Source organism: Euwallacea fornicatus, chromosome 35 (genome assembly GCF_040115645.1).
Source record: "Euwallacea fornicatus isolate EFF26 chromosome 35, ASM4011564v1, whole genome shotgun sequence".
In the NCBI taxonomy this organism is placed as follows: Eukaryota; Metazoa; Arthropoda; class Insecta; order Coleoptera; family Curculionidae; genus Euwallacea; species Euwallacea fornicatus.
In genome coordinates this window covers 448,290-475,606 of record NC_089575.1, presented here as the reverse complement: position 1 = coordinate 475,606, position 27,317 = coordinate 448,290, and the positions used below count along the sequence as shown (strand labels likewise).

The following is a 27,317-nucleotide window of genomic DNA, read 5'->3' as shown; positions in this document are numbered from 1 at the left end:
AAAAGGTTAGGTTATGTCTTTGTGTTATCATTATGGGGTAATAAGAAACTTGCGTATTTACCGTAGGGACATCAAAGCAGACCACATAATAATTATCCTCAGGTTTTCCATTGATTTTTCCCTGAATTAATTCTTAAATAAGTTAGAAATCAGCAAAAAGGGAAAATTAATTTGAAATGGGGTGTTTACGCTTACGTTGTTGGCGACATTGTGTTTTGACATTAATTCTGACCAATCATGGCGCCGAACGGTTACGCGGGACATTCAAATTTTTGAATTTTGGAGGCGTTTTGAGCCAAAACGGCTGTAACTAGAAGACTGAAAAAAATACTGAAAGATAGCCGGTCTTGCATACTATGACCTCCAAGTAAAAGTTTTCCAATGGAATAATCCGTGCAAGTGCAAAAAAATAAAAACCAATTTCCCATGTTAATCTCCCATATTCAATGTTCGCTTGGACACCCTGTATACAGTTAGTCTCATGAGTATTCGTACTCTATTGCTTCTCTATTTTAAATTACTGTTATTAATTCACAATGAACGATTTGAAACTGGTACCATCACAAACCCACTTTCCAATTAAAGGGCTTTTAAGCTCATATGTACTTTCTTGCAAATTCAAATGTTTATATGGCGAAAACGTAATTTTAAGGAAATAAGAATAAAATGAGGCTCACAAGAGTAGTCGTACTGCAACTGTCTGTTATGGGTTAAATCAAGATGATAAGAAATTTAGCCTGTCTTAACCTATTTGCGGCATAATACGAACGATTACCAATATAGACATATCGATTTGTTAGTATTTAGGAGACACTAGTGAAAATGGGGAGAAAAAGTAGTGAAGTTTCATTAAGTGATGGGAAGTTAATTCTTAAATGACACACTGAAAGTAAAAGTTATTTAGAAATTGCAAATTTAGTGGGCAGAAGTAAATCTACGGTACAATATGTTATAAAAAACATTAAGTCAAGTGGAGATATTTGCAATAAACAAAGTAAAGGAGGCCCGAAGAAACTTACTCCTTACGAGGAAAAAGCAGTTATTAAGGAAATAAAGAAGAATCCACAAATTAGTGGACCCAAGTTAGCAGGATTCGTCTTAAAATACTTCAAAAAAGAAGTATTAGCAGAAACATGTAGAAGAATTTTGAGAAGGAAAGACCACAATGGGAGAGTTGCCAGAAAGAAGCCATTTTTTAATAAAAGGAATCGAATGAATCGTTTAGAATTTGCAAAAAAATATGTCGACAAAGACATTAATTTTTGGGAACAAGTAATTTTCACTGACGAAAGTAGATTCAATTCGTTCAATTCAGTTGGACGAACAATGGCGTGGAGAAAATCAAATTCAGAGTACGAATTAAAAAATTTAATAAAAGGAACCGTAAAGCATGGAGGTGGTTCCGTCATGGTGTGGGGTTGTACGTCCGCAAATGGTGTTGGTGATTTGGTTTTTATTGAAGGAATCATGGACAAAACATATTACCTAAATATTTTACGGAATCACTTGGCATCAAGTGCTACAAAATTAGAGTTACAACATAATTATTATTTCCAGCAAGATGATGATCCAAAACACACGGCTCATATTGTGAAAGAATGGATCTTATACAGGGTGTCCCACAAGTGTTTCATTATATTTCAGTGGGTAATAGTACATTGAAAAATAATACGACTCCCTATATAAACCATATTCCAATAATGCTTCATTAAGAAGATACAGGGTGTTAAACTTAAAACACACCTGGAATATTTCAACGTATCAGAGTATCAATGAACAGGCGAGCTCAATTATGTATTGAACAAAATGGCCACCAATATGAACAATTTCTATAATGTTATAGCAAATAAATAATATTTAAAACAAACTTAACATTATTAAAACCATTTAGAGAATATCGTGCATATAGACGGTATTCAATTTTTTACTGGTAAACGATACGTCGGACGAAAAAGAGTCAAGTGAGCATTTTTCTTCTAAATGAAATTAAATTTCTAAAAATAATTTTTATTTTGATAAAAAGCAGTGGCGCACTATGTTTTTCTTTAAAAATGTGCTGAGAGGTGTCCGTACGCACGTCACTGGTGAAACGAAAAATAGCCCTTTTGCATAAATAAATGCGTCTACATTAACTCTCAAAACATGCCAAATTTCACTTACATATCTCAAACGGTTTTGAATATATCAATAAAAGTTAGATTTTTTAAGCAAAGTTTAACACCCTGTATCTTCTTAATGAAGCATTATTGGAATATGGTTTATATAGGGAGAACATATTATTTTTCAATGTACTATTACCCACTGAAATGTAATGAAACACTTGTGGGACACCCTGTATAATACACCATATACCTTGGCAACACCACCCCTAAGTCCCGATATGAATCCTATAGAACATTTATGGTCAGAAATGAAAGGAAGATTAAAAAACTACGAAATTGATAGCAAAAAAACATTAAAAATAATACTTTTGGATAATTGGAATAAAATTGAACAAAAACATACGAAAAAATTAGTTAGTAGTATGCCTAATCGGCTTAAAAGTATTATAAAATCCCGGGGAGGTCCAACAAAATATTAAATAATAGAAAATAAACTGATCTTTTAGTATAGTTTTAGTAGGTACGAATACTCTTGTGGGTGTCATTTTGTTACTTATTATATTTAAAATTATATTTTGTTAATAATACTGTTTATCTTCAATAAAGTTTATAGGAATTGGGCTTTTTACACGCCCATAAAACATTTCTACTAAAAAAAAAATTGTTGAAAATTACTTATAAAAAAGTATTTTTATTTTTAAATCTGGAATCAATAGGGTACGAATACTCATGAGACTCACTGTAGATCACTGGGCGCTAATGGGTTAAGATAAGTGAGGTTTTGACGGTGGGGCTGCATGCGATTCTGATTAGGGACGATCTAATTATTCCCTCCCAAGTAATTCCGAAAATTCAGTGAATTTTTTTTTTTTTTTTTTAAATATTCGTCGGCGACTTTTTCTTAATTTAAGCCACATTCGACGGTTTCCAATAAGTTCCGCGAGCGCTACTAGCTGCTGCCGCTAGCTGCTACGTCTAAGGCCGAATGGGATGCCCCGTCATGGCCGTGGGAAAAGCATAATCAATTACAGTTCCACATTAACTAATGATTATCAACGTTCGTTCAACTGCGACAGCAAGTCCACTTTTCGGTAATTGAACATATTACGAAAGAGCGCAGACGACTTATTAAAAAGTAAAATTGATAATACGAGTCACTTTAACTAATCCAGGTAATGGCCAATTAGGTTGAGAAGAATAAAAATGTTTTTCACGTGAACAAGTTAATCGCGAAAGTGACGTTCGACCGGAATTTCAAACAAAAAGTAAAAGCAATAAGTGAGTACATGACAGTCATGGTGTATTACTCGTTTCGGCGTGATTTACATGATACATGGGCATTTTAAGAAGCTCTGCTTAATTGGCTTTGTGGAAATGCTGACATGCGCCAACTTAACGCAACACAAGGTGTTTTGAACTTAAAGAGATGAACGAAGGTTATTTGCATTAAAGATTTAGAAAGTGGAATTATTTCTGCCCTATGCTCACAGAGAGAAATCACCATCTCGAGGAAAAATCGTTTCTAGGAACTTTTGTGTGGAGAAATTTTCAAGCACATTTAAGAAGAATCTTGCTTTACCGGTGGCACGAATGGCGAATCTTAAACCTAATTGGGCCACTAAAAATCTTTGAATCGCATGATTTTTTTCATTATATCGCACAGATATGAATCGAACGTACGAATCTGTTTATTATTAGCGCAAAGAACAATGAGATTTATAACAATGGTAACGTGTCTTCTACGATGATTTTGAATTTGAAATAAGAAATGCGTGGTACCACCGATACTCCTCTTTGAATTTGTAAAGTCGGTCACACTACGTGTACGAAGATTCAGTTGAAAGTAAATGGAAACAAAAAGTGAAAACTTTAAGGCTTCTCGGAAGAAATCGGCTTTAAGTCGATCGTATGTTAAATTTGAAGATGTGGTAAGGTTCATTCTTTAAAACCAAACTGCTGTGCAATTACGTACATCTGACACAGAAATAAATTTAAAAGTACCACTTTCGTCCACTGCGACCCGCTTTGGAGGCAGCTTGGCAATTTGAAGAATCTATGATTGAAGATTTTTTTGAGAGGAATATTAAAGAAATAAATTATTGTTTCGAATTTTAACAAACTGATAAAACCAGTAAGAGTTCTATACAAAAATATATTTGTTTTTTGCTACAGTCACTCAAAAAAGTATTCATACAGCCGGAAAAAAATTCTGTGAACCGTAACTTTTGACTGATTTTGTTCAAATTTTGTATAATTAAAATTCAAACCGAAACTCAATTTGCGTAATTGAGCAACTTTTGAAAATTTAACTTTTAAAGTGCTTTCCGGCGTTTAAAAAAAAACTCCGTTTTGAAAACTTCTTGTGCGGTGGAAATTTTTCAATGTGGTTTTAACATTCTTATAGAGAGGATTTTTCTTCAAATATCCTGAAAATTTGATCAAAATCGAACAACAAATAAGGAAGTTGCAGCCTTTCAAAAACGCCAAAGAGTGACGATTTTCGCGAAAAATGACGAAACTTTGACATTTTTGACGATTTTAAAAAGCTGCAACTCCCTTATTTGTTGTTCGATTTTGATCAAATTTTCAGGATATATGATGAAAAATCCTCTCTGCAAGAACGTTATAACCACATTGAAAAATTTCCACCGCACAAGAAGTTTTTTAAAAACGGAGTTTTTTTAACGCTGGAAAGCCCTCTAAAAGTTAAATTTTCAAAAGTTGCTCAATTACGCAAATTGAGTTTCGGTTTGAATTTTCATTATAAAAAATTTGAACAAATACTTTTTTGAGTGACGTACATTTACCGTTTAGCCGCCGTTTCAAAGCTTATTTAATTGCGATAACATTAAAAGCCCAGAGATTTTCAATAAAAAAATATTTTTACAGTGAACTATTCTTTTTTGATATAAGGACGTATACAGCGAAGTTGTAGGCAATTAAGTTAGGCATCATTTGACGAAAAAATATATAGGGAATTCTATGTAAAATAAGCAAGTTATTGACATTTGCGACAATGTAAATTTGGAGGCATATTTCGGTGGTTGTAAAAGGCTTTTTCAAATTAAAATAAGCCAAAACGTAGTTTGTTACGTCTTCTTGTAGCCCCAGAAGACCTATTCCGAAATTCGCAACGGTTAGGGCAAAGCATCCATTTCCGTGGGATTGTGCATACGTCAAAATTTTCGAATTTTCCGAAATAACTGGGAAATGATACATTTCAGATATAAGATACTTTACACAAAATGACTAAAATTTGATGAGGAATCTGAAAATGCCAAAAAAGGGGCTTTCATTTAAAATAACGAAGTTGATGTTTATACCCCAAAAGTCATACACCCTATATACATATTCCAGTTATTATATAATATATACAGGGTGTCTCTGAAAGGTATGTACAAAATTCTACCACAGAATTCTGAGGTCAAAACATGACGATCTAACCCAATTTACCTTAGTCCAAAAGTGGACGGTTTTCGAAATACAGGGCGTCAAAGTGAAAACAAAAAAAAGCAAAAAAATTCATTTCTTGGTTGGTAATGTTGCTATCTACACAAAATGTCGTATCGGGCGGTTTTTGAGGATAAGAAATCAGAATCCGTTTACATTTTCGACGCACAATGTAGAGGGCGTTGTCAGCGCTCGATGAACCCTCTTTAAAAGGGCATAACTTTTTCATCGCCCGGTATAAAATTTATTTATGACTAAACTTGTGTTTTCCTACATTTTTTAAGGAAAAAAGGTCTCTTGTCAAAAATCTCTACGAGGCTTCCTTCTTGAGATATTTGAAGCTTAAAATTCGCTGCATGTCTTGAACAATAATTTTAATGTACAGGGTCTGTCATAAAAGTGTGATAGTACCGAATTGTGTTTTTTTTTAATGGAACCCCCCAATTTTTTTGCCATTTTCGGATTTATCGTCAAATTTTAAGGCTAGTTTATGAAATAGGTCTTATATAAAAAATTTACCATCTTCGAGTTATTTGTTAAAATTCGAAAATTTTGATAGCTGCAAGGTCTCACGCAAATCAATGCTGTTTCCTAACCGTTGCGAATTTTGGAATCGATCTTATGAGGCTCCAAGGCGACATAATGCGCTACGTTTTGACATGTTTTAGTTTAAAAAGAGTTTTCCATAACCCTCGAAATAGGCCTCCGAAGTTGTATGACTTCAATCCTCAATAACTTGATATTTCAAATAGAATGCCCTACTTTTCTCGACGGCATCGTGTTCGGAATCCAAAAACCTACAACTTTTGTTAACATTACCCTGTCCCTAAACCCAACCGTTTCTGAGCTGCTGAAAATTGCCCCTTTTTTACATCTAAATTTGTATTTGACAAGTGAGTTTCGATGACTGTATTATTATTTTTATATTATTTATAACAAATTATTATTATTTATTTTCACAATATTATTTGTATCTACAATAAATTCTCAAACTGTCCTCCATTTCGATCAGCAACCAGTAAGTAAATAGGTCTTTTCTGGCAAGACTTCAACTGGTTCCATTTAAAAAAACATAATTTGGTACCAGCACACTGTTATGACAGACCCTGTACATTTGAAAATAATTTAAAAACACGTGCCTTTTATTCCCCAAAAACTTTACTAAGACAAATTTCCTTCCAAAACTTTTATTTACTGAGATATCGCACTTTGACGCACTAATGAGCAACCCTGTATATATATAAAAAGCAGTGGCGCGTCATTTTTTTCTCTAAAAATGCGGTGAAAGGTGTCCGTACCCACGCCACTGGTGAAATTAAAAATAGCCTTTTTGCATAAATAAATGCGTCTACGTTAACTCTCAAAACGTGCCAAATTTCACTTACATATCTCAAGCGGTTTTGAATATATCAATAAGTCGGATTTTTTTAAGTAAAGTTTTACACCCTGTATCTTCTTAATGAAGCATTATTGCAATATATGGTTTATATGGGGAGTCATATTATTTTTCAATGTACTATTACCCACTAAAATATAATGAAACACTTATGGGACACCCTGTATGTATAAGGTACATGTATAAGCCATTTCCAAGTAACTCAAAGCATTGGAAAATTACGACTGTCGGAAAGTGAAAAAAGCTCACATTTCAAACCTCCATATGTTAAAAAGCTCTTGAAAACCGTTACAGGACACTTTAAACAAAGTAATATTTAAAACTTACAAGGAATCCAAGAAATTAAGGGGGATTCCAATTACAATTAAAAGGTTAAATCTACTTTCTTGCCACACCTTATTGTTAATATTTTATTCATTCCACACCTCTATGCCTCCATCTTATAACTGTAGTATGTATAGCGTTCTCATATGTATGTCGTGTCTATGAGAGTTCAAGAGAATTACTGGCCAAGAACATTTGGGACGTCCTGTACTCCTTAAGTGTTTTATCAATTACCATTGATTACCAATCAGCTTTCCTATTGAAAATCAATTTAGTTCAAGTTAGGTCTTTCAAGTATTACCTCATACAAGGTGTCAATTTGAAAACTTCCCACTTCTATCATTTTGACACGTCGGAACACGTCGATTTCGTTATCGAGGGGGTACAATTTTTATATCGAATTCACTACGGCTCTTTCACCCGCTATCCCCCAGGGCCGCCCTGTGAAATATCTTAAACGGCCAAGAGGGTTAAGTGATACATCATCTTAAAGGGCTTTTCAATCCCTACATTTTGATACCTCACTCGTTCCATTTGACTGTTGCGTTATCAAGTTATACGTGTTTGATCATTCTAAATTCATTTGTCCTATTAGGGTGTGGAAGGCGTTGAAACTAAAGCTTTTTTATTCAAACGTGTCTTACGATGAGGAAATTGTTGTAATAAATTTATTTACTGACCTGTTGACATATTGTTAGTCTACAGGGCCTTTAAAAGAAAAGAGTCATTAATCACCGAAACAAATGTTTATCAGTCTAACAATTTCGCTCGATCTTCTCAAAAAAACATCTATGAAAACGTGAATTTTTTTACAGTTTATTTTTATTTGCATTGGAATGCGGTTTTAATAAATTTCATATTATCTTGCACGAAAAATATCAAATTTATTAAAATTAAATGCTCTGGCACCGGTCGATGTTATTAAATATTTAAATCAATTAAAATGTATTGTGAGTAATGTTAAAAATAGTACGCGAAATTCAGCAAAGAACTGAAATTACTTTTGCTCACGGGGAGCGAAGAAGATGCGCAAGAACAGCGGAAGTTTTTAATTGTAGAAACTCCAACTCAAATGTGAGTCAAAGATACGTTTTATACTTAATAAAAAAAATTACTGAAACGGGCTCTATTGCAAACCAAAAAAGAGCTTTTCAGAGCGTTTGGAATGAAACTGCTCAAATAGAGGTTTTGGGAACCTTCTTTGCGAAGCTCAGCAATTTACTGTATACGGCCGCAAGTCAAACTGGAATGTTACATGAATCTGTAGGAAATGCGCTGAAATTAAACAAATTTCATTGCTACAAAATGTACACTTTACAGGAACTTTCTGACGACGATTTTGATGGAAAAATGAAGTTTTGCGAAAACACGATCGGTTTAATTGATAATAATCAATTTTCTTCAATAAACATTTGCTTCAGTTCGGATTCAGATTTTCTTAATGATCCGGTCAATAAACAGAACTGCCGATACTGAAGTGACCAAAATTTTCACGTTTTTATACCCAGTGGCCTAAAAAAGTATTAAAGTTTGCGCTGGTATTCTCGGAAATGACGTTATGGCACCTTCGTTTATTGAGGAAAACTTAATTGGAGACGCGTACTTAAACTTACTCGAAAACGTAATCGACCCTTTAGTAACAATTTATTTGACAGATCAAGTTGGTGAAATATTTTGCAAGAAGGCAAAATACATTTTCGGCAAAACGGAGCTTTGCAGCATTGTTTTCGCCAAGTGCGAGAATTGTTGGTTGACCGATTTTCCGACAAACGGATTCGTATCGGGGGACCGACAGAACGGCCTGCAAGATCACCTGACTTAACGCCGTTAGATTATTTTTATGGGGGCATACAATATCGGTTGTTTACGAAACAAGGCCGGCAGGCCTATTTCAAAAACGGTATTGGAAGACGTCAGAGAAGAATTTCAAAATGAGCTTTATTAGTGTATAGAAAATAATGGGGAACGATTCGAACATCTGATAAACTCAAAATGTTAAAAACGGAAATTCCAATTTTGAACTTGTTTTTTTTTAACCAATAATAAGAAAAATATGTTTAGAATGATCAAATATGCCTAACTTAATAACGCAACAGCCAAACGTAACAAATAAAGTACCAAAATGTAAATAATAAAAAACCGCTTGTTTAAAATGATTTATCACTTAACCTCCTTCACCGTTTGAGATATTTGAGCGAGGGGCTCTGGAGGTAAGGGGTTGAAAGAGGGGCAGTAAATTTTACATAAAAATTGTTCCCTCTCGATATCACAAGTAAGGAAACGCGACAAAATCGACGTGTTTTGGTGAGAAAAAATCTATCCTATATTTCGTGACAATGGGAGTGGCAAGGTTTAAAACTGACACCCTATATGTAATATTTTTGGCGAAATTTTGCTAAAATTGAAGACTTAGTGAAAACCCTTTGTAATTTTTTTTATAGATTAAAAACCAAAAAAAGCTCAAATACGTTTCAAAGTACCTTCGAGAATTTCCAAACGATGTTAAAATGAAAGTTATATTTTTTGTAATTCAGTTCACCGCTACCAGTTTAATTATGATAAGGTACTGCTTTGTCCAATTTTCCATGCTGTGTTGGTTACGAAAGATGTATGGAATTAAAATGGTAAATTTGTAATTATTTTTCCCTTTTCAGATCTGAAAGTATGTGGCGCAAAAAATAGGAAATTTCGTGTTCTTATGAAATTACACTAGAATGCATTTAATTCACCCTGTATTAATGTTGTTGAGTGCAAAATTCGTGCTGAACTATTTTTTCCTAGAGAGTGCTATTACTATCACTATTACGGTATGTTAATACCGGATGTTCAGACGACCCCTAGACATCGACATGGGAAATCTGTTTTTATTTTTTGCGCTTGCGCGATTTATCCAATTGGAAAACTTTAATGTGGAGATTATAGTACTCAAGACCGGTCATCGTTCCGTCATTTGTTCAATTTTTTTTAATTATAGCCCTCTTGACTCGAAGCGCGTCCAAATTTAAAAAATTCGAATGTCCCGCGTAATCGTCCGAAGTCACGATTGGTCGGATCGGTGATTTCTTCAATTATTGTAAATGTTTTTTTGCAAACAATGTTAAACTTTTTTTGTTTTTTTTTTCACTTGTTTGTTTTAATTTATTTGTTTTCACTTTTTTTTAGCATCGAAATAAAAGGTTAAATAAAAAATGAGGAAATTCATTTGAAATGGATTTTTTGCGTTGATGTTGTTGACGGCTTTGTTTTTGCTTAATTCTCACCGTGACGCTGGCCAATCATGGCTTGAAACGGTTGTGCGGCACATTGAAATTTTTGAAAATCGGAGACGTTTTGAGCTAAGCCGGCCCTCGTTAGAATATTCAAAAAATTGCGGAATAATGGCCGGTCTCGAGTGCTGTGACCTCCAAGTAAAAGTTTTCCAATGGAATAATCCGTGCAAGTGCAAAAACATAAAAACCAATTTCTCATGTTAATCTCCTATGTGCCTGGACATAGGGGGGTTCGCCTGGACACCCGATATACTAATACTACAAGAATAATACACTGCCCCGTCCAAGTAATTCATGAGTACTTCCTTGCTTCTCTGCTTTCTCTGTCTTTAATAAATTTTGTAAACGTGTTAAATTAAGGCATGAAAATGATGTAAACGCAATAGAACTTTCTATGATTTCTGACGCTTGTTAATTTTACAATTTTATTAAAAATTATTTTTTTTCTAGTTGGGCTGTATCCACCGTAATGACTCGACAGAATAAAATACCTTCCGAAGATGGGAGCAGTGCCATAAACGCCCTTATTCCATTTTGGGACTTATGCAATCACTCCAACGGGACGGTAATTATGACCAACTTTCTAACATGTCCGGAAGTAATGAACTATGCATTATCAATTCATCCAGATATCGACGGACTATAATCCCGAGCTAGACCGAAGTGAATGTTTGGCCTTTAGAGACTTTAAGGTTGGCGAACAACTGTTCATTTTCTACGGCCCCCGTTCGAATTCAGACTTTTTCATTCACAACGGGTAAGCAAGGCTTCTTCCCCAGGCCATTCGTTGTTCCCCCTTCCGCCCCTTAATTTCGTTTATTCCTTGATTCGCCTTGCTGATGCAGGTTCATCTACGAAGAAAACGAAAACGATGTTTATTGGATTCGATTGGGCATTAGTAAATCGGACCCTCTGCAAGAAAAAAGGCGAGAGTTGTTGGACAAATTGGAAATCTGGAGTATAGCGGAGTTTTGCCTTAAAAAGGGGCCCAATCCAGTCGACGAACGATTGTTGGCCTTTTTACGAGTTTTCAACATGGACGAAGGTAAAATCGACAGTTTCTAAGTAATTCGAAGATGAACACTTAGTTCCATTTCAGAAAAACTAGATCATTGGCTTAAATCCGAAAAAGTACTAGATCTGCAGCATCCAGATTGCTCTCTGGATACAGCCCTCGAGAGAAAATCATGGGCCTTTTTAGAAACGAGACTCAATCTTTTATTAGCCTCGTACAAAACTAAAATCGATGAAGACAGACACCTTCTTAGTGGCGAAGGTTTGTCTGAAAATGTTCGATTGGCAATAAAAATGAGACTCACTGAAAAGAAATTGTTGAACGATTGTTTGGAATATGTCCATGAAATGATGCAGAAGTGATTTCAATTACCTTATAACTAGAAAGTAATTTTTAATGTTACTGTATTTTTTTGTTTGAAGTCTAATGTTTGAAAATATATTTACTAAACGGTCTTGAGTAAACATATGATCATTAAAAAAGAACATCGACCAATCTCAAAGATCCCTCGTTGCTCGCCGTTTATTTCCAATTTTACTTAAATACTCTGTGTAAACGATGAGATTATGGAACTGGAAAGAGAAAAAATGCACATGGGAAGAATCAAGAAAATAATGAAAAGACGGATACATTCGCAAAGACCTTAATTGTATGGTGTAATATTCGTTTTGTACTTTACAGTTGTATATCATTATGTTTTCAGCAACACAGGGGACTAAATAGAGATTTTCTTCTCGCCGCCCTCAATTCCAGCCATTGCTCTTGATTGGGAACATACATTTCAGCCGGCATTTGCTGATGGTGATTGGTTTCCTCCTCCATTTCTCCTTAAAAAAGATGAAATTATTTACTTACGTTTTAAATTAGTTGACGAATCATGAGAAACATTAGTATACAGTAGCGGACAAAAGTGGAGCAACAAACATATTCTTGAAAATATTCAAGGTTTGGTACGACTTATTCATAAATTAGTAATATCAAAATCATGTTAGGGTATCTAGAAATAACGCTGCAAAAAATCATAAGTTTATTCCTGAATTCAAGGCATTTAACAACAAAAACGAATAAATGTGCCGGACAAAAGTAGAGCAACATATGAAATTTTGAACGATTACGAAAATTTTAACTAATACTTAGTAGCATCGCCATTATTTTTAATAACTTCAATGCATCTATTCCTCATGGACTTTATTAATTTGGTGATGGTTTCTTCTGAAATGGAACTCCATGCAGTTGAAATGGCGGTGAATAATCCTGCGGAGTTTCTAAATTGTTGTGGATTCTCTGTCCTTATCTTATGGTCTACTATCTCCCATAAGTTCTCTATTGGATTCAGGTCGGGACTTTGGGCAGGCCACTGCATTACATTTACCCGTTGCTTCTATAAATATTTTTTAATTATTTTTGCAGTATGCTTCGGGTTATTGTCATGTTGAAAAATCCATGACAATGACATGTTTTCCTCTGCAAACGGAAGCACATGATCCATTAATATCTCCAGATATTTAAACCGGTCCATAATGCCCTCTATTTTTACCAATGGTCCCATTCCAAACCCGGAAAATGATCCCCACACTAATACGTTACCCTCACGAAATTTAATTGTGCCTTTAGTGTACTTTGGCTTGTACCTTTCATTTGGAGGACGCCTGACATATCGAATTCCATCCGACGAATACGTATTAAATTTACTCTCGTCAGAGAATAGCAGTTTTCCATTTTCCGAAACTCTAGTTAAGATGGTCATTTGCAAAACGGAGCCGGGCCATCCTGTTCTTCTTAGAAATGAAGGGTTTTTTAGCGGGTCTGCGTGCATTCAAACTTTTTTCTTGTAAGCGTCTTTGAATCGATCTTACAGAAACACCAAAGACACTACATTCCTGTGCAATATCAACTGCTGTTTTATATGGATCCCCTTTCGAAATGTTCACAATTTCATTGTCTTGAACTCTTGTTGTCTTTCGAGGACGACCTGTTTTTGGAGGACTCGCCACACTTTTGCGAATCTTGTAGGCACTCAATACTCTACAGATTATAGAGCGATTACGATTTAATTCTTTAGCAATTTTACTTTGGAACATTCCAAATTCAAACTTGGAAACAATTAATTGTTTCAGTTGTACTGAGAGAGATTTACCACGAGGCATGTTTGCTGGTTTTCACTAATAATACTAAACACAATAACTCAAAAGTGTTTGTTAAAAAAAGACGTCAGAAGGAATTTTTATATATTGTTGCTCTACTTTTGTCCGCTACTGTATTATTGGGCCAGCAAATAGGAAAATTCCTCGGCAGAAGTGCCGTTAATTACGAGTAAAATACTATACCTTATCCACGGCTAAGCGTCCGTACTCATAGCAAATTAACTAGAAATACCACTTAGTAAAAAAATAAGGGAAAAATTCTGTAAATTACTAATTTTTTAAATACTAGCCCCCATAATAAATGTCTTATACGTTGCTGCACAATATTGCAGTTTCAGGCACTCTCATTTTCGATTTTTTGATCAACAGAATTTACGTTTTACTTCCTTTATGATGGCTAAATTTCATCATTCAGAATCGATTTACTAGAAAGTTTACTCTGATTGTTTGTGACATGGATTCTTTGTCTCTTTATTAGTAACAAAAGCGGCAACGTAAAAAACTACCCTACTTCACGACCGTTGGACACCGAGTAAATGACGGGCTACAAGCTGCATAAGAATAATATAGAAAAACAATCTAAAAAGAAAAATTCCCCGTTAAATTATAGCCCCCTAACCGAGTGAATAAAGCACTCAACATGTAGTATCTATTAGAGCTATTACGATGTGATGGTGTGTACTAAATCTATTTTAGGAAATATAGAGCACCAGGCAAGTTCCAGAATAAGATCTTGAATATATAGTGAACAGTAGCGATCAAAAACTGTGAGATAATTAAACATTTTGTAGTCTCTACAAGACCCCAGGCACCATTTGACTTCGAAACCAGAACAAGACACAACATTTAATATCTGAAAAAATGTTGCTATTTTAAACGCTGACATTGTTAACAACGTTAGATCACAGGTGAAGGCGAAGGCGTGCCATAAAGGTAATTAAGTTCAGTGTACTTAATCTTAAGCCATGAGCAAACGCCCCTCATTGCTTAAGATGTGCCAATTTGAACGATGGTTTATTTGGTAATTACGATATAAAAGAATATCGATCACTCACCATTATTATAAAGTGTAGAAACCATTTTCTTATCCACCATATTTAGTTTCTCACCAGGACATCGCAGCAATAACCTGCCAACACCTTCGCATCTACGCAATATTTCGTTCTTCACCAACTTTTTCTTCATTCGATCACTTATGAAGGAACATTCTTCTATCCACATACTTACGTAGGCAAAATCGCATAGCAATTGAAAAGCACCCCAATGGGAGAATTTTATTTTCTGATTGTAAATATGATCCAACCATGATTCACACACCAAGGTTAAAACCATGTTACAAATCACGTCGTCATCAATAGAGTTTAGGACCGGTAACAACATCTTTTCTGTTTCAGGACGGGAATGTTAACATTAGAATGTTGGACCTTTTTCCACTGGCCGCACCAAGAAAAGTACTCCTAGCCTTATAAGTTAACAAATGATACGAGATACCTTCCACCCCTCCACCCCTTGTGCGGCCCGTGAAAAACGCTATTAGAATCATCGAAAAATTAAATTCTCACCGAGATATTTCTTAACATAAGAGCTGGCGGAGTTAGGGACATCTTCACGATTTATCCTCCATAATGATTTTGCTGGAAATATCATTTGAAGGTTAGCCAAGTTTATAATCTTGCATATTGAAGCTAAGCAGCTTATGCATTCTTTAGGGGAATCCTAAAAGAAAGATATCCGTATTTAAATTTATAAATAAGGTTTTAGTATTTCAACTTAAAAATTACAATTTTTCCGTATTAAAATATTATGTTAAAATAGTGTTCAATGTTCGCAATACTGAATCATTCAAACTCGGTGCTAATTTTATGAAAAATCGGTTAGGTGTAGTAAAAAGCTTTCCCGAATTAAAGAAATAAAAGTTCCTCTTCACCAGGGACTGAACGAACGAACCTACGATCAAACGTGGTAATTAAAAAAAAACTCAGATAGGCGTTGAAAGATCAGCGGGGCACGTCTTTGATAAATTCGTCTTTCGTCTGTTATCAATGTCAGATGTTTGATGGTGGGGCATAGTAAGTGGCTTATCCACGCCCTACGTGTACGAGCGACCGCCTATTGCGAGATTTTTGAAAATTATCACTTGTCATACTAGGCATTTCCCAACCTTAAGTTGCTGTATGTTCTCTTTGACCTCGGACACAAGTTTAGCTCTCATAAGCGCGCATACTTCAACATGAACTTCCATCCCTCCTTTTTCAATTGCAATAGTATGATCAGCTACACGAAGGTTATTTAACTGTGCCAAGCAGTTGGTAATTTCGGAATGGGTTATGGCGAAGACGTCCTTAACATTCCAAGAGCCAGCTATTTTCCGGCACTCGCTGATAGCCCATAACCTTGTAGTATGAATACTATGATCTGCAATGATAAATTGATATAAACATAAAGCTATCGATTCTAAATGTGCGATTTTCCCTTTTAATGTGATACGCAATTTTCATTTGCTTGCAACAGTTTTCCCAGTAGCACATAGTGTGAAACAATAGCAATTGTTCCACGGAAAACTAATTTGAAAATGACATACTTATTCTTATTGCTGTGTAACAATAAGAGAGATGACCATGATATGATTGGAAGTATACCGGGTGTTTCTTCAAGGTCTCCCCATTTTTTTGTATCAAATTAAAAAAAAAAACTCATTTCTTGTAGGTAAAATTTGCAATTTTTTACTTATGTATGTCGCAGTTATTTCCTATTTCCATTCAACCGAATTTAATTTTTATACCTTTCATTCGGTTTCGACATACTTATTTCATAATTTGCCATTTGGACCATTTTTAAGAACTGAAATTTTCAAAGGTGCCGCAAATTAGGCTCATTCGCGGGTACTTAGAGCATTTGTGCGCGATGCATCTGCCTTATTTTTATTTTATTCTCATTATATCTGATGTAGCGGCAGCGGATACACTTCAGGGATATTTATCGGTTACTAGCATACTTCTTAAAGCACATAACAGGACTGTTACGCAGCTTTATCTGGTGGTCAAAGCTTCCTGAAGGTATTCGCGCTTTGACACACACGTGTGACACTAATAGCCTTTAAAACACATTTGACAGCAGAAACGTCAAAACCATGCAAATTAACTCTTAATTAGTGGTTAACATATCGAGGCATGCGCAGTTCAAAAACGTGACACTCAACAAATGTACAAGCGCACTGCACAATATTCGAACGAAATATCTGCAAGAAAGATCCGAAATAGTTAAATTGAGTTTACTAAGTTTGTGCCTACAACTTTGCTCTGACATAAAAATTATTTTTAGGGCAAAACTGGACATACAGAATGTTTCAATCAAATACTTACCAAGTCTATGGAGCACAGGAATTTGCTCGACTAAGGGCAACTCATTTAATGGGGCGCCAATAGTCCAATCAGACGTAACTTCGAACAAATTGCAAAGTGCAACTAACTCCTGTAACACGTTGCAAAATAACTTTCCAGTTTCTTGATTTCCCGTTTTTTTCGCAGCTACTAACGCCTGTCGGAAGCATTGGTCCCAGAGGGTGTAAGTTATTTGAACGCCCAGAGCATCTGCCAGGTTGAGTAATGCCGCGAGGATCACGGGAGGGACCTCGGCTAAAATCAATGATATTTGAGTCGGAATATTCGACAAAGGAAGTTGTACGATGAAATTTGATGTTTTTTACAATTTTCAAAAAAGTACTTTTTCTATTTCGTTCTTCCCCGAATTAGACTTACAACTTTACGCCCATTTAACCCATCTTGTATGTATTTGCTGTTAAGGAGTCCATCGTGCTAGACACCGGGTCTTACCTGATGGAGCAAAATTATTTATCCATTCTCTAAGATGTTGGCTTGACCTTGGCGGCCTTGAGGATAAAGGGCTCGATGCCCACCATAAAATTACATGCTCTAAGTAATTTCCAACTTCCGTCCATAAAATTTGCTCGTAGTAGTCTAATACCTTTTGGGTTATTTTCGAATCAATTTTAGATTTACCTAGGAAGTGCAAAGAGCCTTAGTTTCCAGTTTTAATTCACATTTATGCTCCAAGCCTGTTAGCATCGGCATAATTTAAACTTAAGCCAGAGAAGCCCGATATTTGTATACCTACATAGTAATATAACACATACAACATACATAATACATAATTACCTTCATAGGGTTCTTACAAAATAGCAATTTTCGTGCTAAAACTCGTATCAATAATGTTAACCATTCATAAGTGACGTGGGCTGCCGTAACTTAACTTGTGACGTTGGTTTCTTACGTCGATATGGCAATAAGGCAATAAAACAGACAGGAAAAATAATTATGAAGGAAAATAAATTAAATAAACAAATAATATATTTCTTCTTAACTCGAAGAACAAAACTGGGTGCCTAATTAAGAACTAGAAAGTAAATCAAAGGAAAAAAATGCCTGGACATTCACAGCCTTTCTTCCGAACAATTGTTGCAATTAACGATTAAATAGTCGAGGCGAAGGAGCTTATTACATGCTTAACAACAAAATTTTGTTTTTCGGTTTTGCCAAGAATTCCTCATTTGACGATGTTCATACATCTGTACTTCATCTTGTCTGGGTTTCTCATTCGGAAAGTAAAGTGTTTGGTGAATTTTTTCTCTGAATAGGCGAGATACGAAGAGAGTCCCAGAAGTACCTGGCTTGACACGTCCAGTTACTCACAATATTGACCCTGCATTAGGTGAAAATGAGTAAAAAGGTCATAAACCAATATTTCTACGCTTTTTTGCTTTACAGATATACTCATATATACAGATATATTCAATGCAAATATTAGGTCGTGTAGTATGGAATGAGTAGATTCTCGAAATGCCACATTCAACTGCGAATCACTTCACTCTAAATCTATATTTGGACTTGACTTTTTTATGTGAAAAAGGCACATTTTTCCTCTTTCGATCAGAGTTTAAACTGTAAAAAATTATTGAGAACTTTTATTTTTATAAAAAATTTTGTGCAGCTATGCAAAATAGTGAAATTCGTGTGGTAATGAAATATGAGTTCCACCGTGGAACCGCAACAGCTCAGACGGCTCGCAATATTAATGATGTGTTTGGTACTGAAGTCACTTCACAGCAAACACTATCTCGTTGGTTCATGAAATTTCGTTCTGGAAATTTTGACCTAACAAATGAACCACGTGGACGACCTGAAACTCAAGTGGATAACGATCATCTGAAAGCCGTGGTGGAAGCGAATCCACGTCAAAGTGCCTTCGAATTTTCGTTAATATTCAGTGTAACCAAAAAAACAATGTTGACTCATTTGGCTGAAATTGGTGAGGTGAAAAAGCTGGACAAGTGGGTACCGCAGGGTACCGCATGAGTTGAGCGACATACAGAAAGAACGACGTCTCGAAGCTTGTGTTTCTTTGCTGTGCCGGTGTAATAACGATCCATTTTTGAATCGGATTGTTACTTGTGATCAGAAATGGATCCTATATGACAATACCAGACGTTCATCGCAGTGGTTGGATTAAGATGAACCACCAAAACATTGTGCGAAAAAAAATCTTCATCAAAAGAAGCTTATGGTGTCCGTTTGGTGGTCCAACGCAGGTTTCATCCATCGCAGCTTCATGAAACCTGGTGAATCGATCACGGCTGATGTCTACTGCCGACAACTGACCGAAATGATGAGGCAACTGACGGTTAAGCAGCCAAGATTAGTCAATCGAAGCGCACCGCTATTGCTGCACGACAACGCTCGGCCACACACCGCACAAGTCACCTTGGCCAAGCTACAGGAGTTGGAATTAGAAACTCTTCGTCATCCACCGTATTCACCCGACTTAGCACCCACTGATTACCACTTCTTTCAAAATTTGGATAACTTCTTGGTAAGGAAAACATTCAACTCCGACGAGGCTGTCAAAGCTGCCTTCCACGAGTTTATCGACTCCCGGCCTGCAGGCTTTTACAGCAGGGGAATCAATGAACTTCCCGTTAAATGGCAGAAGTGTATTGATAATGGTGGTGCATATTTCGATTGACAATAAAAACATTTCATATGAAAAAAAATGACTAAAGTTTCAATTCAATTCTACTCATTTCATACTACACGACCTAATACATTAATAGTGTCTTAGAATCGATTCTTGTACCATACATGCACGACCATTCAGGAAACACATTTCAACAGGATAATGCGCGACCACATGTAGCCAACGATACTTTGAGGTATTTGGAAGCTGAAAATTTGGATACTTTGCCTTGGCCAGCTCGGTCTCCAGATTTATCCCCAATAGAGCATGTATGAGATATAATGGGTCGGAGACTTCAACGTTAGTTCGGTCTTTAGAGACCATAGATGAACTCCGCGAGCAGGTGCAGATTGCCTGGGATACAATACCACAGGAAGATATTGACAATTTAATTTTAAGCGTGCCATGTCGCTTACAGGAATGTATTCATTTAAGAGGAGATACCACCCATTATTAAATTATTATTAAATTTTTTCACTTATTCACAATAATTTTCTTTTGATATTTTGATCGTTTCTATCTATTACCCCACCCAACGTAATGCCAGAATTTCAAACGTGTGCGATGTGTTCTTCTTGGTGTTCCGGTTTTTTTGAAAGTCAGTATATTTAGAACAATTTTTTGTGTATTACCATTAATATTTAGTCCAATACCCCTTGTTTTGAAGAACTAGCTCACACCTTTTTGGCATTAAAGAAACTAAATTTGAAATGATGTCAGGATCAATAGACTTCCAGGCGTTCTCTATTTCTTCAAATAAATTATCCTGATTGGTCATATTTTTTCCTCGGATTTTGTTATCTACGATCTCCCAAAGGTTCTCAATGGGATTTAAGTCCGGAGATTGGGCTGGCCATTTCATTGCCTCGACTTTCTTCTCCACGAACCAAGCTTTTACTATTTTCCCAGTATGCTTAGGATCGTTGTCGTGCTGGTGGACAAACTTAAGGGGCATTTCCCATTCGGCATATGGATACATAACATTCTCTAGTATATAATGATACTTAAATCTATCCATTTTGTCCTTAATCCTATAAAGTGGACCAGTTCCGTAAGCAGAGAAACAACCCCAAACCATAATATTTCCTCCTTCGTGTTTAATGGTAGTTTTTACGTACTTTGGATTAAGTCTTTGGCCATTTGGACGACGTGCCCATTGAGCTCCATCACTTCCATAGATGCAAAACTTGGATTCATCGGAAAATAATACTTTCTTCCACTGTTGAGGAGTCCAATCTCGGTGGTAGGTGGCGAACAACATCCTGGCCTCTCTATTTTTTAGTGAAAGATGTGGTTTTTCGGCAGGTTTCCTTCCTTTTAAACCACGTTCTGTCAATCGACGTTGAACTGTTCTGGAAGAAACCCCAACTTCTCCTGCTTGTGCAATAATCTGGCGAGCTGACATTTCAGGATTTTTCTTACTTAGCCTTATAAGGCTCCTGTCTAACTTCTCTGTCGTTTTTCCCTTCCGACCACCTCGTTTTAAATTTGTTACGTCACCACGGTCAGTGAATCTCATTTTTTATGCCAAAAACTTCCGATATAAGTTTTTGCGATTTCCCACTCTTATATGCACTAATGAATTTTTGTTTTAGATCAACTGAATAGTGAACACCACGAGGCATAATCGTAGATGTTCGTTGTTTAAAAGACCACAGGAAAGTCAGAAATACGAAATATTTAAACATTGGTTGCTCTTATTTTGTCGCAAAGAATTTTAGATAAAAAACAATTTTTTTGTTTTTTTATTCCCAATAACAATTTAGACTGTTTGTAGCAAATGTATTTTACACTAGCTACCTTAAGCTGAATATTTATGATAAAATATTTCATGATTTTTTAGAGAAGTTAAATTTAGAAGAATATTTCAAAAGTTGCTCTAATTTTGTCCGATACTGTATGTTGCAAACAAAAAACTTACATGGTTCCGATTCAAGAAATATAAATAACAAATAACAATAAGCGAAAAATGTTTTCCCATACGTTAAAAACTACTTAAAAAAAAAAAAAAAAATTAAATAAAAAAAGTAAAAATAAGTAAGTACCCAGTGTGCATCTTTAGTTCTTCTACAAAATCGTTATTACTCAAAATGTTTCATTAAAATTTTGTACAAGCCAGTTCTGAGGGGTGGTCAATCCAGTGGCGTACACAGATTTTTTCTAAAAAAATCGCTAATATGATTTATTAAAATTTTGTTGGTAGGAACTGTCATAGTAGGCTCAATTTTGTATCAACCAGGCCATTTTTGATGAAAATGTGCAGTTTATCAAGCTTTATAATAAAAAAAAACGGGTTAAATCGCACAATCAATAAACTTTTTACAGACTGACCCCAAAACAAATGAGTCACACTGTATGTGCATATTTTTTATTCTACAAATCGTACATAACTTAAAACCTTTGTTGTTAAATTTCTAATTGATTTCTGTACGCTTCGAAATTTGCCAACACACTCGCTTCTACGCCCTCGTTTGTAATAAATTGTTTTTGAGTTCTAGTTTTCACGACGACTCTTTCATTATTCCTAAATTTTCTGTAAAAATTTAGTAAATATCTTTTCCTTGGTAGATTACGTTCAGGATAGACTTCACCATGCCGTTCCAGTGCTTGGAGACCATCTTTCTTTCAGAAAGTGCCATTTTACAAAATTAATAATTCAACTATAATAAAATGCAGTTCTGTTAAATAATAATAATTTCAAATTTAAATCAAATTTAATACTTTAATTTCTTAGCTTGCTTTTTTTGGCATCAAATTAAAGTACAATGACGCATATAATGAAATTTTTTTTAGATATACACAACCAACTAGTCTAAAAGAAAAATGTGCTGATAATTTGGTGATTTGCGAACGTTGAAGTAAAGAATATACAGGGTGTCCCGTTTAAAAACCTTTTTCCTTATGTTTTTTAACGGCACATTTAATTGTTTTTCCTTTTTCACCCTCTGAATCGGTGGAAAAAAGCCACTAGTTTGTTAATTTAACTGACTTTATATCTATAATAATAAAAAAGTTACCAGTGGTGCGCACTGAACTTAGAACAGGCTGTATACTGTCTAAGTCAACATCTCCCTCGAAAAGCTACCACCATATAATCTATGGTTGTTGTTTGAGAGAGGCTAAAGTTTCTTTTGCAATTCTCATTGACTTTTTCAAACGTGTTATAAATTGGTGTCAATTCATCTATGGCTCTTCTAGCATCCCTTGCTTCACCGTCATCAATTATAAGATGTCTAAAACGGAAAGGAAAGCATTGCTGAGACATCGTCAAACGAAAAAGCTCTGGAAAATCTCCAGTAGTACTAAACATTTTAAGGGAGTTAAGCCTATTTATTTTCTTAACCCCGATTAAGTATAATAAGCCAATCAATACTTCTATCTCTAAGACATAAGTTGGTCTTGTATATGTTTTTCTAGAGTAGTTATATTTGTTACAGCATCAATTTGCTGGTTGATAAACTCATCAACAGTTTTAAAAAAAGTGACCTCCCAAACTGTTTCCAGATTTCTTCAGGATCACATAGATTTCGAGCTTTTGGATCGAGTAATTGAGTAATTATGTTTTTCTGATTTAGCTCTATAAGAGCATACATTAGCTGACGAACGGTGTTTATTCCACAACGTAGATAGATGTTTTCCTGTGTAAACTAATAAGCTTTGATTACTTTTTGTGGGATCCTTGGAAGACTTGTTGTGATCCATACAGCTATCTAATGTACAGTTATCAAATTAACTGTGTTTTATTGCCTTATTGGTATCATCCATCGTACGTCACTTATGAAAGATTAAGGAACTTCTTATGTGTACCAACTGTGTCGTACCTCAATCAAGCTTAGGCAAGTCAAGTAAATCATACAGGTGCAACTAAGCTTACACAACTTTACGAACCATTTGTGGTATCTCCAGTCGCTCGTAGATCTTTACCTAACATCATAGGCGCTACCTTCTGAGTTTGCTTTAGAATTATAATTACATTTGATTCCTCTTCAGATATCATTTTCTCCAAGCTCATAAAGCTTCCAACGTGATCATCAGCCGTTGCTGACGACGTGTTCTCGTTTTTATCGTTTTGCCTATTAATATCTGCAGGCGGAGATAGATGTCTGGTGAGAGCCCTAATTCAAAATAATGCAGTTTTTCTGTTATGTCAGGTGTAGTAGCAACAAAAAATGTATAGTATACTGGGTGGTCAAATAAGAATTACTCTCGGGTGTATAGGTCGTTTCGAATTCGACCCTCGCCGTCGAGGTCTCGGAGACTGGAGGAGATACGGAAAAGTTTAAATGGGGGCAAAATTGCGTAATTCAGCTCTGATCAAATACCTTTTTCAAAATTTGAACATTCCGAATACTTCCGAAGATAGCCGAAAAGAAACTAAAAAGTAGAGATTTCGGTTTATTTTTTTAACGTTATTTGACCAGGAAACTCAAAAACCACAAGCACATTTTCTTCACCGCCACTTATTCTCAGCTACACGAAAACTTTTTTAGATTTACCATTCGACATTTCGTCTTTCGGCTATTATCATCAACTTTATTTTTCCTTGTGTATTCCACATGATATTTTTCCACAGAAAAATAGTCGGATGACCTGACCGAACTAACCTGAACTAACCTGAAAAGGTCACCGTGTACCTGAGAAAAAGTGGCAATGAAAATGCGCTTGTGGTTTTGGGTTTCCATATCAAATAACGATAAATAAATAAAAAGCCAATCTCGGATTTTTAGTGTTTTTTAGATATCTTCGAAAGTGTTCGGAAAATTCAAATGTCGAAAACGGCATTCGGTTAACTGCCTAATTACCAAATTTTGCCCCCTTTTAATCTTTTTCGTATCTCCTTTAGTTCCCGAGATCCCAATAGTGAGAGTGAAATTTGAAATGCCCTGTGTATTTTCGAAACGGTCAGCGGCTCTAGACCGAACGCGTCGCGCTGAGCTGAGCTGCGCCGCGTTGAATTCCGCAGCAAAGTGGCGCTGTTTAGCACAAAATATTTTAAGGAAAAAAATGATTCAATGCTTTGTCCCAGTTTACGCACGCGCGCATTATTTTAAATTAAACCGACGGTCGCTCAGCTGAAAACCATACAGACAACGTACCTATTTATAACCCTGTCCGAAATAAACGCAGACAAACATTTTCCTTTGATATACCGACGATTGTCGGATCGCGTTGCGCAGGGCAGGTTTTGACAGCTCGACGCGATCGGTCTAGAGCTGCCATATCGCTCTGTGAAAAAGCCACCAAGAGCAGTGATCTCGGATATAAGGCGATGCGATTTTGACCAATCGCATAGCGTACTTATTCTACCTATCTTCCGTTTGGCTATGAAAATTGTTAAAGTCCAATTTTGACGGCTTACTGTTTTACATTATACTCGCTGCGCAGGCGTGCTTTTACCACCTCTTTTCCTTTTGGCTACGAAAACTGTCAATTTTCATGGCCTATTATTCTACGACGTACTCACTCACCCATACTCACATATAGATTTCGACGCTTGAATTGTCAGAACTATTATCCTCTTCTAAGATCTCATGCATCTTATATGCTTCTAATAAGCAGTCTATTAAGTTATGGCAGCAATATTCCGCTCTTTGATATGAAAGAATTTGTAAAAATCTGGTAACGGAGAATTTTCTTAACGCAAATCTCAAGTACGGGCACGTATTGTTGCATACACTATTTGAGTTGTCTGATAAGTTAAATGTAGCATCTAAGGCCAGTAAGTTGTTGTAACAATTAGAGAGTCTGAAATGAATTTACTTAATAATTCAGACACCGAATCGTATTCTCTGTATTTTACCGTAAAGTAAAAGTAAGGAAAGGATCACCAAATAGTAGAAAGTGACAACTAATATCGCAAATGAACGATTGGAGAATGTAACACAATTGAAGTTTGATCTTTCGTAATAATTCCTTAAAAACGTTGAATTTTCTTAGTAGTAAAGGGTGGGACTTTGATATTAATATTTCCTGGAAACTTAACGTAAATGACGTCAGCACTTGCTCAAGAGCAAGACAAATTTTTTCGAGGTCCTGCAAAATATTAACTGATTCTTAATTTAGACTTGATTAAATTTTACATAATACCTACCTCGAGCATGACGGAATCATTCATTACCGAATCGTCAGGTTTCGCACTCTGAGCCATTTCTATTGTATCTGCCACCTTCAGTATGTTACCAATTAGGGTGAAACAGGTCACCCTTAAGGCTCTGCACCTACTAAAGACGTCTTCATGTTCGACAATGGATGAAGGAAACCACTTTGCAAGAGCAAGCAAATTGCCGGACATAAATGACAAAATTAATAAATTTCTTAACTAAACCTTGAACACACGTTTACGATATTCATTAGAAAATAGAACTTTTATTTGAATAATGTACGTTGCTCTGGATGAGTTTGATCAATACTTCGTGAATCAAATGTGCCGGAATGGCATAACAGATTCCAAGAAGAATATCCGCGGATTAATAGGAAGAACAATTTAACGTTATCTGCCCCTCTCGATGTCATTTTTACTTATACAGGGGGTCACTTTGAAAACTTTCCATCCCTGTTATCGTGAAACGGAAAAGATTTTGTGTTAATCGTTGTGTAACACGTCGAATTTCTTATCAAGAGGAAACAATTTTTGTGTAGAATTCAGTGTGTCTTTTTCAACCCTCTAGCTTCAGAGCCCCCTCTTAAACATCTTAAGTGGTAAAGTTGGCTAAGTAATACATGATTTTAAAGAGCTTTTTCATTCTCTACATTTTGGTACCTCATTTCGTACATTTGACTGTTGCGTTATCAAGTTATACGTGTTTGATCAATCTAAATTCATTTTTTCTATTAGTGCTTTGATAACGTTGAAACTGAGACTTTTTTTAATTGAAACATGTCTTACGATTAGAAAATTGTTGTAATAAACTCGTACATGGCCGTTTTGAACTACAAAACAAATAATTTCTCTTATTATTGGCCTTTCAGAGAAAAAAACACGGTCAAAATTGCCATTCCTATTTTTGACACTTTTAGTTTATTAAATGTTCGAAATGTTCTACATTATTTTCCAAACAATAATAAAGCCCATTTTGAAATTTTTCTCTGAAATTTTCAAATACCGCTTCCGGAATAGCCCTGCTTGCCTTACGTAGAAAAAAAACCGATATTGTATGCCCCCATAAAAATAATCTAACGGCATTAAATCAGGTGATCTTGCAGGCCGTTCTGTCGGTCCCCCGATACGAACCCGTTTGTCGGAAAATCGGTCAACCAACAATTCTTGCACTTGGCGAAAACAATGCTGCAAAGCTCCGTTTTGCCGAAAATGTATTTTGCCTTCTTGCAAAATATTTCACCAACTTGATCTGCCAAATGAATTGTTACTAAAGGGTCGATTACGTTTTCGAGTAAGTTTAAGTACGCGTCTCCAATTAAGTTTTCCTCAATAAACGAAGGTGCCATAACGTCATTTCCGAAAATACCAGCGCAAACTTTAATACTTTTTTAGGCCACTGGGTATAAAAACGTGAAAATTTTTGTCACTTCAGTATCGGCAGTTCTGTTTATTGACCGGATCATTAAGAAAATCTGAATCCGAACTGA

The 27,317-nt window shown here is 35.6% G+C and overlaps 2 protein-coding genes and 1 pseudogene across 2 annotated transcripts in view; 2 read left to right on the top strand and 1 right to left on the bottom strand.

Annotated features, from left to right (window-relative positions):
- The window catches only part of Setd3 (SET domain containing 3), a 32,542-nt gene extending 20,531 nt beyond the window's left edge, over positions 1 to 12,011 (top strand). Inside the window, exons 4-7 of the mRNA XM_066300061.1 lie at positions 10,992 to 11,106; positions 11,171 to 11,298; positions 11,387 to 11,586; positions 11,641 to 12,011. Of these exons, the coding sequence (XP_066156158.1) occupies positions 10,992 to 11,106; positions 11,171 to 11,298; positions 11,387 to 11,586; positions 11,641 to 11,918 (721 nt within the window). The 3' untranslated portion in view covers positions 11,919 to 12,011. The remainder of the gene's footprint in view (positions 1 to 10,991; positions 11,107 to 11,170; positions 11,299 to 11,386; positions 11,587 to 11,640) is intronic.
- A 173-nt stretch (positions 12,012 to 12,184) lies between these two features.
- LOC136348880 (coiled-coil domain-containing protein 142) lies at positions 12,185 to 26,066 on the bottom strand. The gene is made up of 10 exons (XM_066300056.1): positions 25,822 to 26,066; positions 25,531 to 25,763; positions 25,209 to 25,475; positions 23,619 to 23,845; positions 17,534 to 17,719; positions 17,063 to 17,335; positions 15,862 to 16,115; positions 15,263 to 15,416; positions 14,756 to 15,085; positions 12,185 to 12,383 (listed from the first exon to the last, which is right to left on the bottom strand). The coding sequence occupies exons 1-10, from the start codon at positions 26,020 to 26,022 to the stop codon at positions 12,256 to 12,258; spliced, it is 2,253 nt and encodes a 750-aa protein (XP_066156153.1). The 5' UTR covers positions 26,023 to 26,066; the 3' UTR covers positions 12,185 to 12,255.
- On the top strand, positions 18,695 to 19,905 carry LOC136348885 (histone-lysine N-methyltransferase SETMAR-like; annotated as a pseudogene).
- Positions 26,067 to 27,317: the final 1,251 nt, after the last annotated feature.

Coding starts and splice junctions, on each gene's coding strand:
- LOC136348880 (XM_066300056.1), bottom strand. CDS start 26,022: ATGTCCGGCAATTTGCTTGCTCTTGCAAAGTGGTTTCCTTCATCCATT. Junction 25,764..25,821: donor ATGATTCCGTCATGCTCGAG/GTAGGTATTATG, acceptor AATATTTTGCAG/GACCTCGAAAAAATTTGTCT. Junction 12,384..14,755: donor TTCTACACTTTATAATAATG/GTGAGTGATCGA, acceptor ATCTTTTTTAAG/GAGAAATGGAGGAGGAAACC.